The following is a 16,130-nucleotide window of genomic DNA, read 5'->3' on the forward strand; positions in this document are numbered from 1 at the left end:
TATTTATTTATTTTTTTGCCCTGTCGGTAGGGCATGAGAACAAACCGACTGTCCCCCTGCAGAGGGTAAAAATCCCTCAATGGGGCAACCAGTTAGCCGTGGGTTGCTACCCGTAAAGTCTTAGGACGTGATCCTGGTGATTGAGCGAACCTAAACCAGGATACATAGAAGTTTAGGCACCGCAACACATTACTTTGGCCCTTACTTCGATTAGACGGGCGGTCGGAGAGGCCCGATCCGACCAATCGGCCAGTCACGCCAAGCCCCACCATATATTGCCCATTCCAAAAACCCACTACTAATACAACACATCCCCCCTCTCCCACAAATAACCCTACTCCCTAATATATGATGGAAAGCGGTGGCTGAGGGTCAATCGATTAGGTGTGAATATCGATGACGAGGCTGTAAACCCCTCAGGATTGCTACAGATCCCATAGCAATATCAAGAGAGAACAGATAATCATTATGATACCACCGAAGTCGGTTATATCATCATTGTATCCCTGTAGAGGCTGGGCGAATGGGTTTCCCCCCAGGCTCTTCCCAAATAGGACTCCGAGGTGGGTGGGGAACAAAGATGACCAAAAAAGAAAACAAAATATATGGTTTATTCCTCCCAAAAACCACCCAACCACCCAAAGAGAACCCACTCTGATGTCTCTGACATCAGTAGCTCTGACGAAGAGACGATAAAACCAAGGAACTCAACATTCGTAGTAATAGAATCAATGGAGGAAACTCCTTTGAGCAAACTATCACCTTTTAAAATTGAAAAAAATCTTAAAACTCTAAAACCAAAGTCTATTAAAAAACAATTTAACGGCAGCCTACTAATAGAAACCCATAACGAAGAACAAACTAAAGAAATATTGAAACTAAAATTATTTGAAAACATCAAAGTCAAATGCTACAGACATCCAACCCTAAATACCTGCAAAGGAGTAGTGAAAAGCCACGAACTTGCACTTTGTCCCTTGGAGTAAATCCGGACAAACTTACAGAAACAGAATGTGTTAGATGTTCGCAGAGTTCAAATTAAAAAAAAAAACGGTGAGAAAATCGATACCAATACATATATACTAACTTTCGATTCCCTCACCATACCCAAAGAAGTGAAAGTCGGATATATGAAAATAAATGTAGAAATTTATATTCCAAACCCCCTCCAATGCTTCAAGTGCCAGAAGTTTGGACACCATCAAGATCGGTGCACACGATTACCAGTGTGTGGAAGTGTGGAGAAAGTGGCCCACACATTGACTGCAGAAAAGATTTCAAGTGTGCCAACTGCCTGGGAAACCATGGCGCTGGCTCTAGATATTGCGAAATATGGAAAAGAGAAAAAGAAGTGACCAAACTAAAACATATAAAGAATATATCCTACCCAGAGGCCAGGAAAATCATCGAAACTAAAACATATGCAGATGCAACAAAAAAAACTAATCCAATCAACAATCAAAATGGTCATATACATGTAACGGATACAACTGACAAGAAAATTGATGTCCTAAGCAAACTAATAAAGGAAATGAAAGAACTATTAGAAGAAATGAGGAAAATGAATAGTGCAATGTCTGCAACCAATCCAAGGATAATATTAAGTAAAGACACTACTGAACCACAAAAAGAAACAAAACCACAAACCATTTCTACAAAAACAACCGAACAACCATCAAACACATCACAAGCCAGAAAAGAATCAAAAATCCCCCCCAGACAAAAAAAAAAAACAAACAAAAACAGGAAAAGAAAGATCCCGATCTATATCTCGAACAGGGACTCCAACAGAAAATAGATTTGAGGGATTGGAGACGATGGAAGTTGAACACAATTCCAAATGATGAACAAAATATTACAATGGAATATCAGAGGGATAAAAGCAAACCAAAATGAACTCACATTATTAATAACAAATATGAGCCCAGCACTTGTCTGTCTACAGGAGACCTTTCTGAAAGAAAATAATACCATCAACATAAAACACTACACATCTTACAACTACATAAATAAAGATACGGACAGAGCTTCTGGAGGCACATCAATACTTGTGAAGAATGAAGTCCCTCAAAGACAAATAAATATAAACACAAACTTGCAAGCAATTGCAGTTTCAGTGACTCTACATAGAACTATAACACTTTGCTCAATATACATCCCTCCAAAAGATACAATCAACGAAACTGAGATAACTCAATTAATAAAACAACTCCCTAAACCCTTTTTTCTACTAGGAGATCTCAACAGTCACAATGTAATATGGGGAAGTAAAGAAACAAATAAAAAAGGAAAAGAAATAGAAAACATAATAAATAAAAATAATCTATGCCTCCTTAATAATCAAAACTACACCTATATGTACCCAGCAACAGGTACTTTCACCGCCATTGACCTTACCTTATGTGATCCTTCCATATATATGGACTATGACTGGAAAGTACACAATGACACCTGTGGGAGTGATCATTTCCCAATCATCCTGGAAAGTCTAAGTACTAGCACTGAACAAAAAACACCCAAATGGAACCTACATAAAGCGGATTGGGAAGACTTCCAGGAACAGTGCAAAAACCAATTAATTATCGAAAAGAATGATGAAGATGACCATTTGAACTACTTCATTAAAACACTCACAAACATAGCAAATAATACCATACCGAAAACAACCAAAACCAACAATCACAACAAACCTTGGTTCACAAAAGAATGCAGAAAAGCCATCAGAGCTCGACGAGCTGCCTTGAGAAAATTCGAAAAGTATCCAACAAGCGAAAATCTGGATTTCTTCAAAAACAACAGAGCAAAAGCCAGACGAATCATAAAGGAATCCAAAAGAACAACTTGGAGAAATTATATATCCAAAATTAATGTGAATACCAAGGCGAAAACAGTTTGGAACATGATGAGGAAAATAGAAGGAAAGTGTAGTAGTACACCAATATCCCACATCTCTAAAGGCAACAAAATATACACCGATCAAAAAGACATTTCCAATAACCTGGCAGATAATTTATCAAAAATTTCATCATGTGACAGACAAACAGAGAAATTCAAAAAGATTAGAGAAAAGGAAGAGAAAAAGAAAATTCTATTTAAATCACAAAATACTGAAAAATACAACCAACCTCTTACCTTGCCTGAATTAAAAGAATCGCTAACCAAATCCCATGACACAGCTACAGGGCCCGATGAAATTCCATATGAAATCCTCAAAAAACTTCCAGAAACCTCAATGAAATACCTACTTGAAATTTTCAATATTATATGGTCCAGTGGAAACGTACCCGAGACCTGGAAAGAGGCCACAATAATACCAATCCCCAAATCTGAAAACTCAAACATCCAATCCCAATCAAGTGACGTCTCAGATCCATTGAATTTCAGGCCAATAGCTCTAACAAGCTGCATTTGTAAGACCATGGAAATGATTATAAACAAAAGACTAATCTGGTTCCTGGAAACAGAGAATCTTATTACAGAATTTCAAACAGGATTCAGGAAAAACCGAAGTTCAATAGACCACATAGTCAGACTTGAAACCTTCATCAGAGAAGCCTTTGTAAGGAAGGAACATTTAACAGCAGTGTTTTTTGACATGGAAAAAGCCTATGATACTGTGTGGAAGTACGGTGTTACAAGGGATCTGAAGGCGCTTGGACTAAAAGGCAGAATGCCAATTTTTATTGAAAATTTTTTAAAAAATAGACAGTTCAGAATAAAGGTTGGCACAGCTCTCTCGGACTTGAAAGAACAAGAGAATGGAGTACCTCAAGGGAGTATACTGTCAGTAACCCTGTTCAGTATCCGAATTAACAACATTGTAAAAAACCTTAACCCTGGGGTAGATTGCTCCCTATATGTGGATGACTTCCTAATATGCTGTAGATCTAGATATATATCTATAATAGAAAGGAAGCTTCAATTGTGCTTAAACAAAGTAATGAGATGGACGGAAGAGAATGGATTTAGATTCTCCAAAAGAAAAACGAAATGCATGCATTTTTGCAAACTAAAGAACATGCATAATGATCCTGTCCTAACCATGGAAGGAATGCCCATACCCGTTACTGACCAGTACAAATTCTTAGGGATTTTATTTGACAAAAAGTTAACATTCATCCCACACATAAACTATCTGAAAAAAAAAATGTAACAAAGCTGTAAATCTTTTGAGAGTGGTAGCACATACCGATTGGGGTGCAGACAGGGAAACACTCCTTAAACTTTACAGAGCACTAGTCCGCTCAAAGCTAGACTATGGTTGTTTCATATATGGATCAACCCGAACATCATATATAAAAAGCCTAGACCCTATTCACCATACTGGCCTAAGATTGGCCCTAGGAGCATACAGAACTTCCACCGTGAATAGTCTATACACGGAAGCACACGAACCCCCACTAGATCTAAGGCGAGAAAAGTTAGCCCTTCAATATTTACTGAAACTGAAGTCTTGCCCAAACAACCCTGCATACCAATGTACCTTCTATCCTAAATATGAAGAACTCTTTAACATGAGAAGAAAAACTATCAAAACGTTCGGGCTCCGAATGAAGGAAAGCATTGAAGAATCGAAAATTCCAATCTCCAGCATTCACAACTTCATACTGCCTAAAACACCCCCATGGACCATGAAACAAGTTGAAATAAAACTCAACCTAAACAAAAAGTCCAAATCTACCACAAACCCTATTGAATACCACGACGAACTTCAACATTTAAAATTACAATATTCAGACTACACCTTTATCTACACAGACGGGTCTAAAAGCAACAATCACACTGGATGTGCAGCAACGTACCATAAAACCACAATGAAGAGAAATCTTCAAAATGAAGCATCTATATTCACTGCAGAGACTATAGCTATCGATCTAGCACTCAACATAATTTCAGAGGAAACCACCAAAAACTTCATCATTCTCACAGATTCTCTATCAGTCCTATTATCTATACAAAATCAAAAACAAGAAAATCCACTAACAACAAAATTAATAGAAAAAATCAATATCCTTTCAACTACTAAAAACATTATTCTTGTCTGGATCCCCAGCCATGTGGGGATCAAAGGCAATGACAGGGCAGATACAGCTGCAAAAAGATCTTCTCACCTTCCAACTGACAATTTTAAGATTCCACATACTGATCTTAGACCCCAGATAAAAGCATACATACAGGAAAAATGGCAACTGCGGTGGAGTCAGCAAGAGGGCAACAAATTATACTCAATCAAACCTGAACTTAAGGAACGATGTCCGGACATCAAGAGATCACGCCGAGAAGATGTGATACTGACTCGGCTGCGCATAGGGCACACCAACTTTACTCATTCTTATATACTAAATGGAGAATCGGCGCCAGAGTGCATCCCATGCCAGGAGACACTCACAGTAAAACATATCCTAGTTTGGTGTGATGACCTTGCCCCAACTAGAAAATTATATTATACAGAAAGCAATATGGAAGACCTTTTTGAAAAGGTCAACTCAGCAAATATTCTAGCATACCTAAGGAAAGTAAATTTATATAAGAAAATTTAAGGAAATTTAAAGTCACCCAAATATACACATCCATGTATAAATACAACATTTAATTTCTTAGTTCAATTTTATAAAAAAGGGAGGAAAGGCTGAAAAAGTCATTTCCCCCCTCCCAATAAAAAAAGTTATAAAAAAAAAAAAAAAAGGACTCCGGCATTAAATGACCACATAGGTTGATATGCCGTAAAACCAATCAATCAATCAAACTACCACTCCGGGTCAGAGTGGACCTGGGAGCAATAGCGATTAAAGGGTGGCTCCACACTCCCCAAAGCCCGCAAGCTGAGGCCTCACCATCGGATATAGTTTAAGGTCATATCCAGGACCTACTTTGAATTAGAGAGTCCCTGTAGGCATGATGCCTAAGTAGGCAGTTGAGCAGCAAAATAAAAATTCAGATATCAACAATACTCCAAAAAGATAACTCAATTTCTTCATGTGGCCATTCTTGATTAAAGACTATCTTCCTGATACGTCTGAAAAACATTCTGTGTGTCTACTACAACCAAAAAAGAAAAAAAAAAAAATAATCATGAAACCACAGCAATTTTTTTTCTAAGGGCATTTATTATTAGGGCTATGACGAGAATATTCTTATCATTGTTTTGACTCTCAAGTATATATTCGACACAGTTAGACACAGTTAATCAATCGAGAACCACATTACTCTATCTAAAAACATATAAGATATTAATCGATATATACTCGAGAGTAAAAATAATGAAAAGAATATTCTCATCATAGCCTTAATAATAAATCCTAGTTATTATCATTGAAAGATTTAAGATTAAAATAAAGAAAAAAACTCAAAAAACTATTAGCATTTTCTATTTTTATTATCTTTACTTTTTTGTTTATTTTTACCCTAAACAAAGCATACTATCACTTAGAACGTAAGGGGCTACCATTTAGGATTGTGTCTAACAGAACTGTAGGGAGTTGAGCAGCAAGAGGTCATATTACATTTAAACTTCTGCAGGCTAGTACAGTCAGGGAAACATAAAATTCCTAAGTCTAATAAACTATTAGAGCAGAAGGCTTCCAGATTCTTAGGGACCTCAAAAATGAAGGGTGTGGAGTTTTGCTGCTTGTCAGGTTAATTAAGAGTATGTATCTTGAGGGGCATTCAAGTGTTACGGTTTCAGCAGAGCACTTTCTATTAAAGTACTTATAAAACACACGCAACGTTCTGACAATGGGACAGAGCTTGGCTGATTAGTGCGGAACCCGGAACCTTTTAGATTTAAGACTCTTTTTTTGACGCTGTCTAAGAATGTGACATAGATGCTCCAACCCAGATGTGACAACAACACTCCATCCATAGGTGAAATGTAAATTTCTAAAAAGATAGCTTGCTCTCTGGTGTGTGTAATTTTCTAGCATGTTAGAGGGAGCCCACTTTCTTTATAGCAGTCTTGGCAATGTCCTCAATGTATTTGTTCTAATTCATGTTGCCTGTGAATGTTGGGCTGAGCAATTTGAAAGATGTACTCTCAGGTAAGTTATTTGTCCTGGCAGTCGATGGTTAAAAAGTTCTTTTTGTTTTTTTTTGTAGTTATGAAAGAAGCTCAATCTTATAACATTAAATGTTATCGCCCACTTGTGTCCCCCGTTCCACTACCGACTGAATTGCTTCTAACAGCTTTAAGAACTTATTAAAATTATTTCTATTCAAAATAACTGGAGTTGGCATTAAAATAATCAGATCCCCAAAGACATTGAGCCTAGTCAGCATCAGATAGGTAACTATTTGGGAATACCAGGCTCTGTATGTGGAATAATAACAATTGTGAGAACTAATATTCTCTAAAATCTTTCTCTGAAAGAAAGAAGCCTGCACATCTCACCTGGGTAGATGCCGCATTATGACAAAAAAAAAACAAATCAAAAAGTATACAAAGTATAACTATGATAATAATAAGTTTCTAGACTTTTTTTGTGCAGGCATTTAAAATTGTCATAGACTCTTAAAAATTCAGTATGATATTGTTATACATCTTATGAGATGACTGACCAATTTTTATGATTTCAGGTTCAAATGAACAACTAGAGCAGGAATTAGAATACACCCTACTAAAGCCTGATTGTCACAGCTGGTGAATTTCAAAAATGCAATCTGGACATCAGGATACTTTAGAAGAAAGATATGCAAAGATATTCTGTTTTAAACTGGGGGGGGGTGGAATGGCAGATAAATGTATACAAAATATATTTGATATTAAGTGCATTTTTGATCTTAAAATATGTGCATATCTGATTTTGATTGCATTTAAAAACTTTTTTTTTTTTTATTCGATTTTATTTTTGTATTTTCCAGCCTCAAGATGATTATATGGTTTTATTTGAAGACACGTCTTACCCGGATGGCTACTCTCCACCCCTTGGAGTTGCTCAGCGCTATGTGATAGCTTGTAAGGAGGAAAAAAGAAAATGAACAGGAATCTCCCTTTGGCTGCCGTGCATGCACTCATCACCAGATAAACCAAATCCGAATCAAATGCAAAACCTCCACATTTTGAATTTTTGAAACGCAGTCAGACTCTGAATTACCTTTTCCCCCTCAATGACCATTTGTGTCGGATCACCTGGGCTATTATTCATTACCTTTCATACCCTCCCCCATTATTCCCGAATAATATGACGCTTATATTGACTGATTAAATAAAAAAAAAAATTTCTTTTTTAAATGCATTTAAAATGTAATGAAAAACCTGTTGGAGATTGTTTTTCTACACAACTTTGCACGTCTTTTGCTCTCTACTCGGCTGCCTGATCTGGTTGTCTTATATTGTCAAATGTGTGCCCCAATATGGGCAATATCTTGCAAAGTATTTCATGCGCAAGCGGTTCTTGCTGGAAGTATGCAAGGTGATAAAAAAAGAAAAGAGTAATCTCTTCTGCCAGTCACCCAATCGTACAGCCTCTTCAGCCGAGAACATCTTCCTCCAAACCTGCCACTCCATCTCTGCCACAATAGCTGCTGCCACGTGACCAGGAATATTGCCGCTCTTAGCCTTGTTGTTTTCACACTGCAAAAAATGCTGTGACATTTTGTGAACAGAAAATTTATAATTATGCAGAAAAGATGACACACGTGTTCAACGGCATGCTTACATTTTATTTTCACATGTACACGTTTTCACCCTCTCTCTCTGACATTTGTCTCTGTTTTCTCTGACGTTTATCTCTTGTTTCTCTCTCTGACGTTTGTCTCTGTTTTCTCTCTCTGACGTTTGTCTCTGTTTTCTCTCTCTGACGTTTGTCTCTGTTTTCTCTCTCTGACATTTGTCTCTGTTTTCTCTCTCTGACGTTTCTCTTTCTATGATGTTTGTCTCTCTCTTTCTCTGACTTTTGTCTTGCTCTCTCTGATATTTATCTTGCTTTCTCTCTCTCTCTCTGATATTTATCTTGCTGTCTCTATCTCTCTGTGATATTTATCTTGCTTTCTCTCTCTCTCTCTGTGATATTTATCTTGCTTTCTCTCTCTCTGTGATATTTATCTTGCTTTCTCTCTCTCTCTCTGTGATATTTATCTTGCTTTCTCTCTCTCTCTCTGTGATATTTATCTTGCTTTCTCTCTCTCTCTCTCTGTGATATTTATTTTGCTTTCTCTCTCTCTGATGTTTATCTCCCTTTCTCTCTCTGATGTTTATCTCCCTTTCTCTCTCTGATATTTATCTCCCTTTCTCTCTCTGATGTTTATCTCCCTTTCTCTCTCTGATGTTTATCTCCCTTTCTCTCTCTCTGATGTTTATCTCCCTTTCTCTCTCTCTGATGTTTATCTCCCTTTCTCTCTCTCTGATGTTTATCTCTTTCTCCCTCTCTGATGTTTATCACTTTCTCCCTCTCTGATGTTTATCTCTTTCTCCCTCTCTGATGTTTATCACTTTCTCCCTCTCTGATGTTTATCTCTTTCTCTCTCTCTCTCTCTCTCTCTCTCTGATGTTTATCTCTTTCTCTCTCTATATATAATGTTTATCTTTCTCTCTTTCTCTCTGTGACATTTGTCTCTCTCTCTCCCTATTATGTTTGTCTCTCTCTCTCCTTATTACATTTGTCTCTCTTTTTCTCTCTCTTCCCCATGACGTTTATCTCTCTCTGTGACATTTGTCTCTCTCTCTCTCTCTCTCTCTCTCTCTCTCTCTCTCTCTCTCTCTCTCTCTCTGATGTTTTTCTCTGTATACCCTTGGATGGTTTCCCATTCTCCCTCTACTATCTCTTATATATCCACCTGACATCATTAGATACCATCAATATGATTTGCCTTCCATTAGGTATCTTCAATTTATATAATACTGTGCAACCAAAATATTTGGATAAACTTGTGTGTGCTTTGACTAAATCCAATCTTTTTCAAAACTTTCCTTGTTATAAAATAAATCACTAAAATATTCCTCTCCCACTCCAAATACATACTTTTCAGAAAGTGGAACAATTTCTAAGGAACAAAAATCAATTCAAAGAAAAAAAACAACTTAATTTGCAAAAATGTAAAATCAATTTTTTTCTATGGTTAATTGTTACATTTTGAATTAAATTTTTATTCCTTTTAGGATCCTGATTTTTTTTTCTTTTCTTTTTGTTAAAAGAAAAGCCTAAACAGTTTTGTACTTACTACAAATTCAAAGACCATTAATAGAGAAACATGCATTTAAAGTATATGCATGCATTTATTTATATATATGCACACACATATATATAATGTTAGAAAATGGCAGACCTGAAGAATTTTGCCCCCATCTTTATTTTTTTTTTATTTTCATTTTTTTTTTTTCAGTTTTTTTCATTTGATTATTATAGAATGGGCACCAGTCTATCGGATTATCAAAAAAAAAAAAAAAATGGAAAAAAGTCAATATTAAAATATTTGTAGAGGGTGCTCAGTTTCTAATGCAACAATTTAGCAAATTGGTCATCTATTTTAGAACCACTCAACATTTTTAGGCCAAATTTTGTGAATTTAGCCTTTTTTAAGCAGCTTAACCCTTTTTTTAAACTGCTTAAAAAGGGCTAAATTTGTGAAATTTGGCTTAAAACATAGAGTGGTTCTAAAATGCATGATCGATTTGCTAAAAAGTTTTAAATATTGATCTTTTTTATTTAAAAAAAAATTCTTTTTGATAATAATCTGCTGAAAAAAGTTTAAAAAAAAATGAAAAGAATTAAAAAAAAAAAAAAAAAAGAGAGATGGGGCAAGATTCTTCAAGACCAACAAAAAAACAATTTAATTCAAACAATTATTTCTGCCCATTTTAAACCATATTTTCTTTTTTTAAAAAAAATTTTAGACATGAAAAAAGGGGGGAAGGCCTCATCAGTGAATTAAGTCAAAGCCAACAGCAAAAATAGAACTGCTAACATTTAAAAAAATTTGTTGTTTTTTTTCATAGACAAATAGAAATTATTTTGAATTATATCCTTTTGTGGTTTAATTATCTGATGAAACTCTTTTAAAAATTCTTGAATTTTATTATCAAGAATGTATGTTTATAAAATAGGCAGACACAAATGTTTGAATCAAATTTTTTTTTTTTTTTTTTTTTTTTTTTAATTTAGGATATTTACTAAATTAGTGTATTTTGAGGTTTGGTTGTACATACATGATTGAGCTATCACAAATTTGTGTGAAAAGAGTTTATATAAAATATATTTCTTGTGAGAATTTAATCTTGCATAACTCGATGCCACAGTGCCAGAAATAACCCGACAAAAAACAGTATTTACCTCCTCAATAGATAAATTCCATCCGTTCTGGTTCGTCTTGCAAAATAAGTTCGGACCGATTTTGCAGGCAAGAAACCAAGTAGTTGAATCTTTTGAGAAGGTTTGTTAGTTAGATTCAACAGCGAATCTTATGGACAGTTCAGAAAGAAACACGAATAAAAAAAAAAACAGTTTGATAATTAATTATCAGTTTTACAATTTCCTTTGACTGAAATTATAATTTTAGATTGTTGATTTCCACCACCTTAAGAGAGTTCATAATTGAATTTGTCTTCAATCCAATAGTTGACAAGACAGTTTAAAGGATGGTTAATTACATTCAATGATACGGAGGCCCATTCTTTTTTTTGTTTTTGAGTTGTCGATGCTTTAAATGTTTTCCGACAACTGATTTTTTAGAATTCAAAATCCCGCCAAAAATGTAACTCTTGTCTTCCGGTGAAAGGTTTGGTGGCGACCAATCAGCAGTCCTATCATGGTGTTATTTCTGACAATCTATTTAAAATGTATTTCTTGGCTAAAAAAACAATGAATTTCTTCACATTTGATGACTAGAACATAGCCCTATGGAAAACATAAAAGGGATGTAAAATTATAGGTGTTATAATTTCAGGAATTTGAGTTTTCCATTTTTTTTTTTTTTTTTTTTTTTTAAATCAAGAAAAGTGAATTTTTGCTGAAATTGCTGTTTGAGTAAAATTCACATTTTTTTTCTATCACAAATTGTTAGAGCCTCGACTTCCTTTTTTTTTTTTTTTTTGGCTGGAATTTCTTTCCTTTTCTTTTTCCTCTACTCTTTCTTTTTCCTTTGTTGTCTTTTCCTATTTTTTTCCTTCTTCCTCTTTCCATCCTGTCTTGCCTTTCTTTTTCCATCCTATGACAATTTATGAAAACAAAAAAAAATGTTAATTTGTTGTGAAAGCTAAGACTTTAAATGATGGGAGCTCGATGACTTTTTTTTTTTTTTTCATCAAAGAATGACTTCCTATCTCCTTCCCTCCCACACATACACTCTTGTCCATCTCTTAATTTTGACTTTCTCAGTTCAAACTGATTGGAGTTGTTTTTGGACTTATTTAAATTTAGTAATTCCAATGTCTTGTGATGCACGAGACAGTCAAAATCATCACTTTTGGTCTGCATCCGCATCGTCTCTAGTTTCTTCCGGTTGCAATCGAATCTCTCGCAATTGTTTACTTCCTGTTCATTTTAAACCCCCCCTCTCCTCCAGCAGATGTCCACTGGAGCACTTAGCAATTCTTTCTGGGGTCAATCATAGGCCATGTCTGAGAGAGTTGTTTGTTTTGCTTAATGCAAAGTGTAGTATCAAAACAGATACTACACTTCATCTTTTCTGTTCTTGATCTGGAAGAGATCTTTCTTAACTGAGACAATTTTAACAACCTCAGAGTAGAGGGACTAATAATGAAACAGAAATTACTGCAATTAAATGCCCGTTGTGAATAACCAATTTAGATGGAATTGGTTAAAGGTTTCTATTTCTATTTGTAATGGCGACTCTCCCCTCCCCATTCCATCAAGAGAGTGCTCTTCCTCTCCACTTGGGAAATTGAAGAGGGCTGTGTTGTGGCTGTTGTAAAGTAACTAAAACCTGTTCACTGTTTGAAGTGACGTCCAGTCGAAAAGACTGTCGGTCATGAATGAGAGGTTTTTAGAATATTATAGAAAACTGTAAAAATTGCATTTTAAGAAAAAGGAACACAATCCAATTTATACTGAAACTTCACTTTATTTAATTAAAAAAAGAAGAAATGTATGTAAAATTGTGTGCGTTTCAAGCAGAATACAATAAAATACTGCAAACAAACAATAATTAAATTAAAAAACAATGAATAATTTTAAAGCAGTTTGTGTTCGACAAATTGTTTACAATGGCTTTTTATGGTATATATTACTTCAGCATTGAAATTTCACCCCCCCCCCCGCCCCGCCATTCCAAAAATGTTATGTCACTCCTCAAAAAAAACCCCAAAAAACTGAATAAATTTCATTGGCTTTAAACAAACAAACAAAAAAAAAAAAATGCTGGAGTAAATGTCAGAATGATGTAGGGGAGAGGAGGAGGAGTAAAGTTGTTTCTGTATTTATTTACTTTTTGATATTAAATGTAATATATACTAAATTTGATGAGAAGTGAGGCAAAACCGACTAGAATTACTTTACCAGTGCTGATATATTACAACGCCTGCTCCGCCACGTTAGTCCTCCATTTGGATAGTCTTGCTGCTGCTGATGCCCTTTTTTCCTTTGAGACTAAAAACAAACAAAATATAACACATGCAGCAGACAAACTCTTTTTAGAAGCTATTGTTATTATTATTGTTGTTGCTGTTGACTTTGACAAAACAAAATTTGGTTGCCTTAAAAAGAAAACAAAATGTTTTAGCTTTCTTTGTTCTTCTAAACCAGACATTTATGAGAAGTCCGTACGGCATGCACCATACATTTGTATAATAATTTGAGTCGTCTGGGAGTGGATTGAGGATGGTAAACTCTGTTGCCAAAGAACATTTTTTTTTTTTTTTTTCTGATTTTCTTTTTTTTAATTTTTTTTATTTTCTTTTTTTTCATTTTCTATTTTTCATTTTTTTTTTTTTTTTTTCTGATTTCCCTTTTTTTCTTATTTGGATTTTCTTTGTTTTTTTTTTTCTGATTGATTTCCGTATATTTTGTGGATTTCTTTTTTCATATTTTTTTTTTTTTTTTATATATATATATAAAAACTCCCCTTACCATTTGCCTCATAAAAGGAGAAATATCCCCATTTCTGACTGTGTTCTTGAAGAAAGAAAAAGGACTGATCTTACCACGTTCCTGATTTTTTAAAAAATCTTGAATAATAAAAAGCAAACTAAAAAAAAAAAAATAGTAAAAAAAAATTATAATTCCCCTCCCCCATCTTATCATGTTTTTATGAATTATTTTGTAATCTTATTAAAAAATGTTTTAATACCGTTTATAATTTTTTGAATATTTTTTTCTCTTCTCAAACCATCTGTTATATCATGAGAGGACGAGGGCATGTTGACTCTATCTCTCTGCATCGTTGTTTTTTCTTTTTTTAATCCGATATATCACTGTTTGACAGTTCACTCAGTAAATCCCAGGCCTGACATAGACATGGTACCACTAAAAAAAAAAAAAAAAAAAGGTAAAAGGGAAGCAGTCCAATTGTTTTGAAATCGGGAATAGACAAGTACTATTTATCAAAAAAACTGTTACTCATTGCATTTTTTTTTTTTACATTAGTGGGGGGTGGTAGTGCTTAAAAATTTGTTTTTTACTGTTTTTAGTCGCGTGCAAGCGACTCTATAAATTACTGTCGTCTGTCGGTTTGTTCGTAACACTTTTGTGCTTGGGCTTTTTGGTTAAGATCAAAGGTCTGTTTTTTTTTTTTTTTTTTTTTTTTTACATAGGCGTCACCACTTATCAAGGCTGATAGGCCACTCAAGGTTAAGGGTTAAAGAGTGTAGAGTAGTCAAAAGGACAATATAGTAATCGATAGTGATGGAAGTTCGGTAAATTTGTTAACTTAAGTGGAACGGCTCATCAGAAACTTGTTCACGTTGGACTTGAAGACAACCATATTATAGACAGCTGGAAAGCAGGAAAATGGAAGACAATTCCACAGACGTGCAGTTCTAAGAAAGAAGCTTTTATCATGGAATCTATGTTTAGGTTTAGGCACAGATAAAGAGTGTGGAAAATTATTGATAATGTTTTCAGCTAGTCTAGTGTTTCTTGTGAAAGTTTGGCGAGGGGGGACCATAGATTGAAGCTCAGTCGAACACTTTCCATGAAAATAAGGATAAAGCAGAGACAAACTCGCAACATCTCTTCTGTGAGATAGAGGTTGCAGCGAAGAGAAAAGAGACATCTCCCACGAGGCCACGAAGTCTATTTTGAACCCTATCAAGGCAGGTCAAGTCTTTTCTAGCAGCTCCTCCCCATATGTGGCAACAGTATTCCATCCTTGGACGTATCTGGCTCTTATATAGATAGAGAATTGCATCAGCAGTGAGATATCTACTGGATCGATAGAAGGATCCCATCATTTTTCCAGCAGCCTTGGCAACAGATTTAATGTACGTATTCCATTTAAGATCAGGAGTAAAGGTCAAGCCCAGAAGCCTGTCAAAACTTGAGACCTCCCCAAGACAAGAGCCATTCATTTTAATTGATGCCAGATGTGGATGAGAACGTTGATGATGTAAAGATAGAAGCTTGGTTTTAGATGCATTAAAAGTAACCAGCCACTCCTTTCCCCATTGTACAACGTGATCAAGATCAGAGGAGAGAGAGAATCAGAGAGAACTTAGTCGTTTACTGTCTTAGATGTGCTACCATAGATGGCAGTGTCGTCAGCAAAAATGTCTACGAATGATGTAAGGATGTGATTTGGAAGATCATTAATGTGGATCAGGAAAAGAGTTGGACCCCTGAGGGACTCCAGAATTTATACTGTGAGCTTCTGATTTTTGCCCATCAACTACTACTCTTATGAACCTTTCAGAGAGAAATGATTTAATAATTGAGAAGACATTTCCAGCTATACCATAGCTGGAGATCTTGTGAGGTAAACCTTTATGCCATACCCTATCAAAGGCCTTTGATATGTCGAGAGCAATTGCCCTAGAAAGGTTGCCTCTGTTGAGAGATTCGCTAATCCTATGAGATATAACTGTAAGCACATCTGTAGATCTAGCAGAACGGAAACCATATTGTGTGTCACTAAGAAGGTTATTTTTGCTGAGATGGTTGATTACTTCTCTATTTAACACAGATTCCAGCAACTTACTCATGACGCACAGGAGACTTATTGGCCTGTACTGAGAGGGGGATGAA

The 16,130-nt window shown here is 35.3% G+C and overlaps 1 protein-coding gene across 2 annotated transcripts in view; it reads left to right on the forward strand.

Moving 5' to 3' along the window:
- Positions 1 to 10,093, forward strand: part of LOC145255672 (SAGA-associated factor 29-like) — a 53,815-nt gene extending 43,722 nt beyond the window's left edge. For both annotated transcript variants that reach the window (XM_080114234.1, XM_080114233.1), the window contains exon 10: positions 7,858 to 10,093. In XM_080114234.1, the coding sequence (XP_079970360.1) occupies positions 7,858 to 7,974 (117 nt within the window). In that variant the 3' untranslated portion in view covers positions 7,975 to 10,093. The remainder of the gene's footprint in view (positions 1 to 7,857) is intronic.
- The last annotated feature ends 6,037 nt before the right edge of the window (positions 10,094 to 16,130 follow it).

The sequence above is a fragment of the Euprymna scolopes genome, chromosome 31 (genome assembly GCF_053919585.1).
Source record: "Euprymna scolopes isolate OS-2025 chromosome 31, ASM5391958v1, whole genome shotgun sequence".
NCBI classification, from domain to species: domain Eukaryota; kingdom Metazoa; phylum Mollusca; class Cephalopoda; order Sepiida; family Sepiolidae; genus Euprymna; species Euprymna scolopes.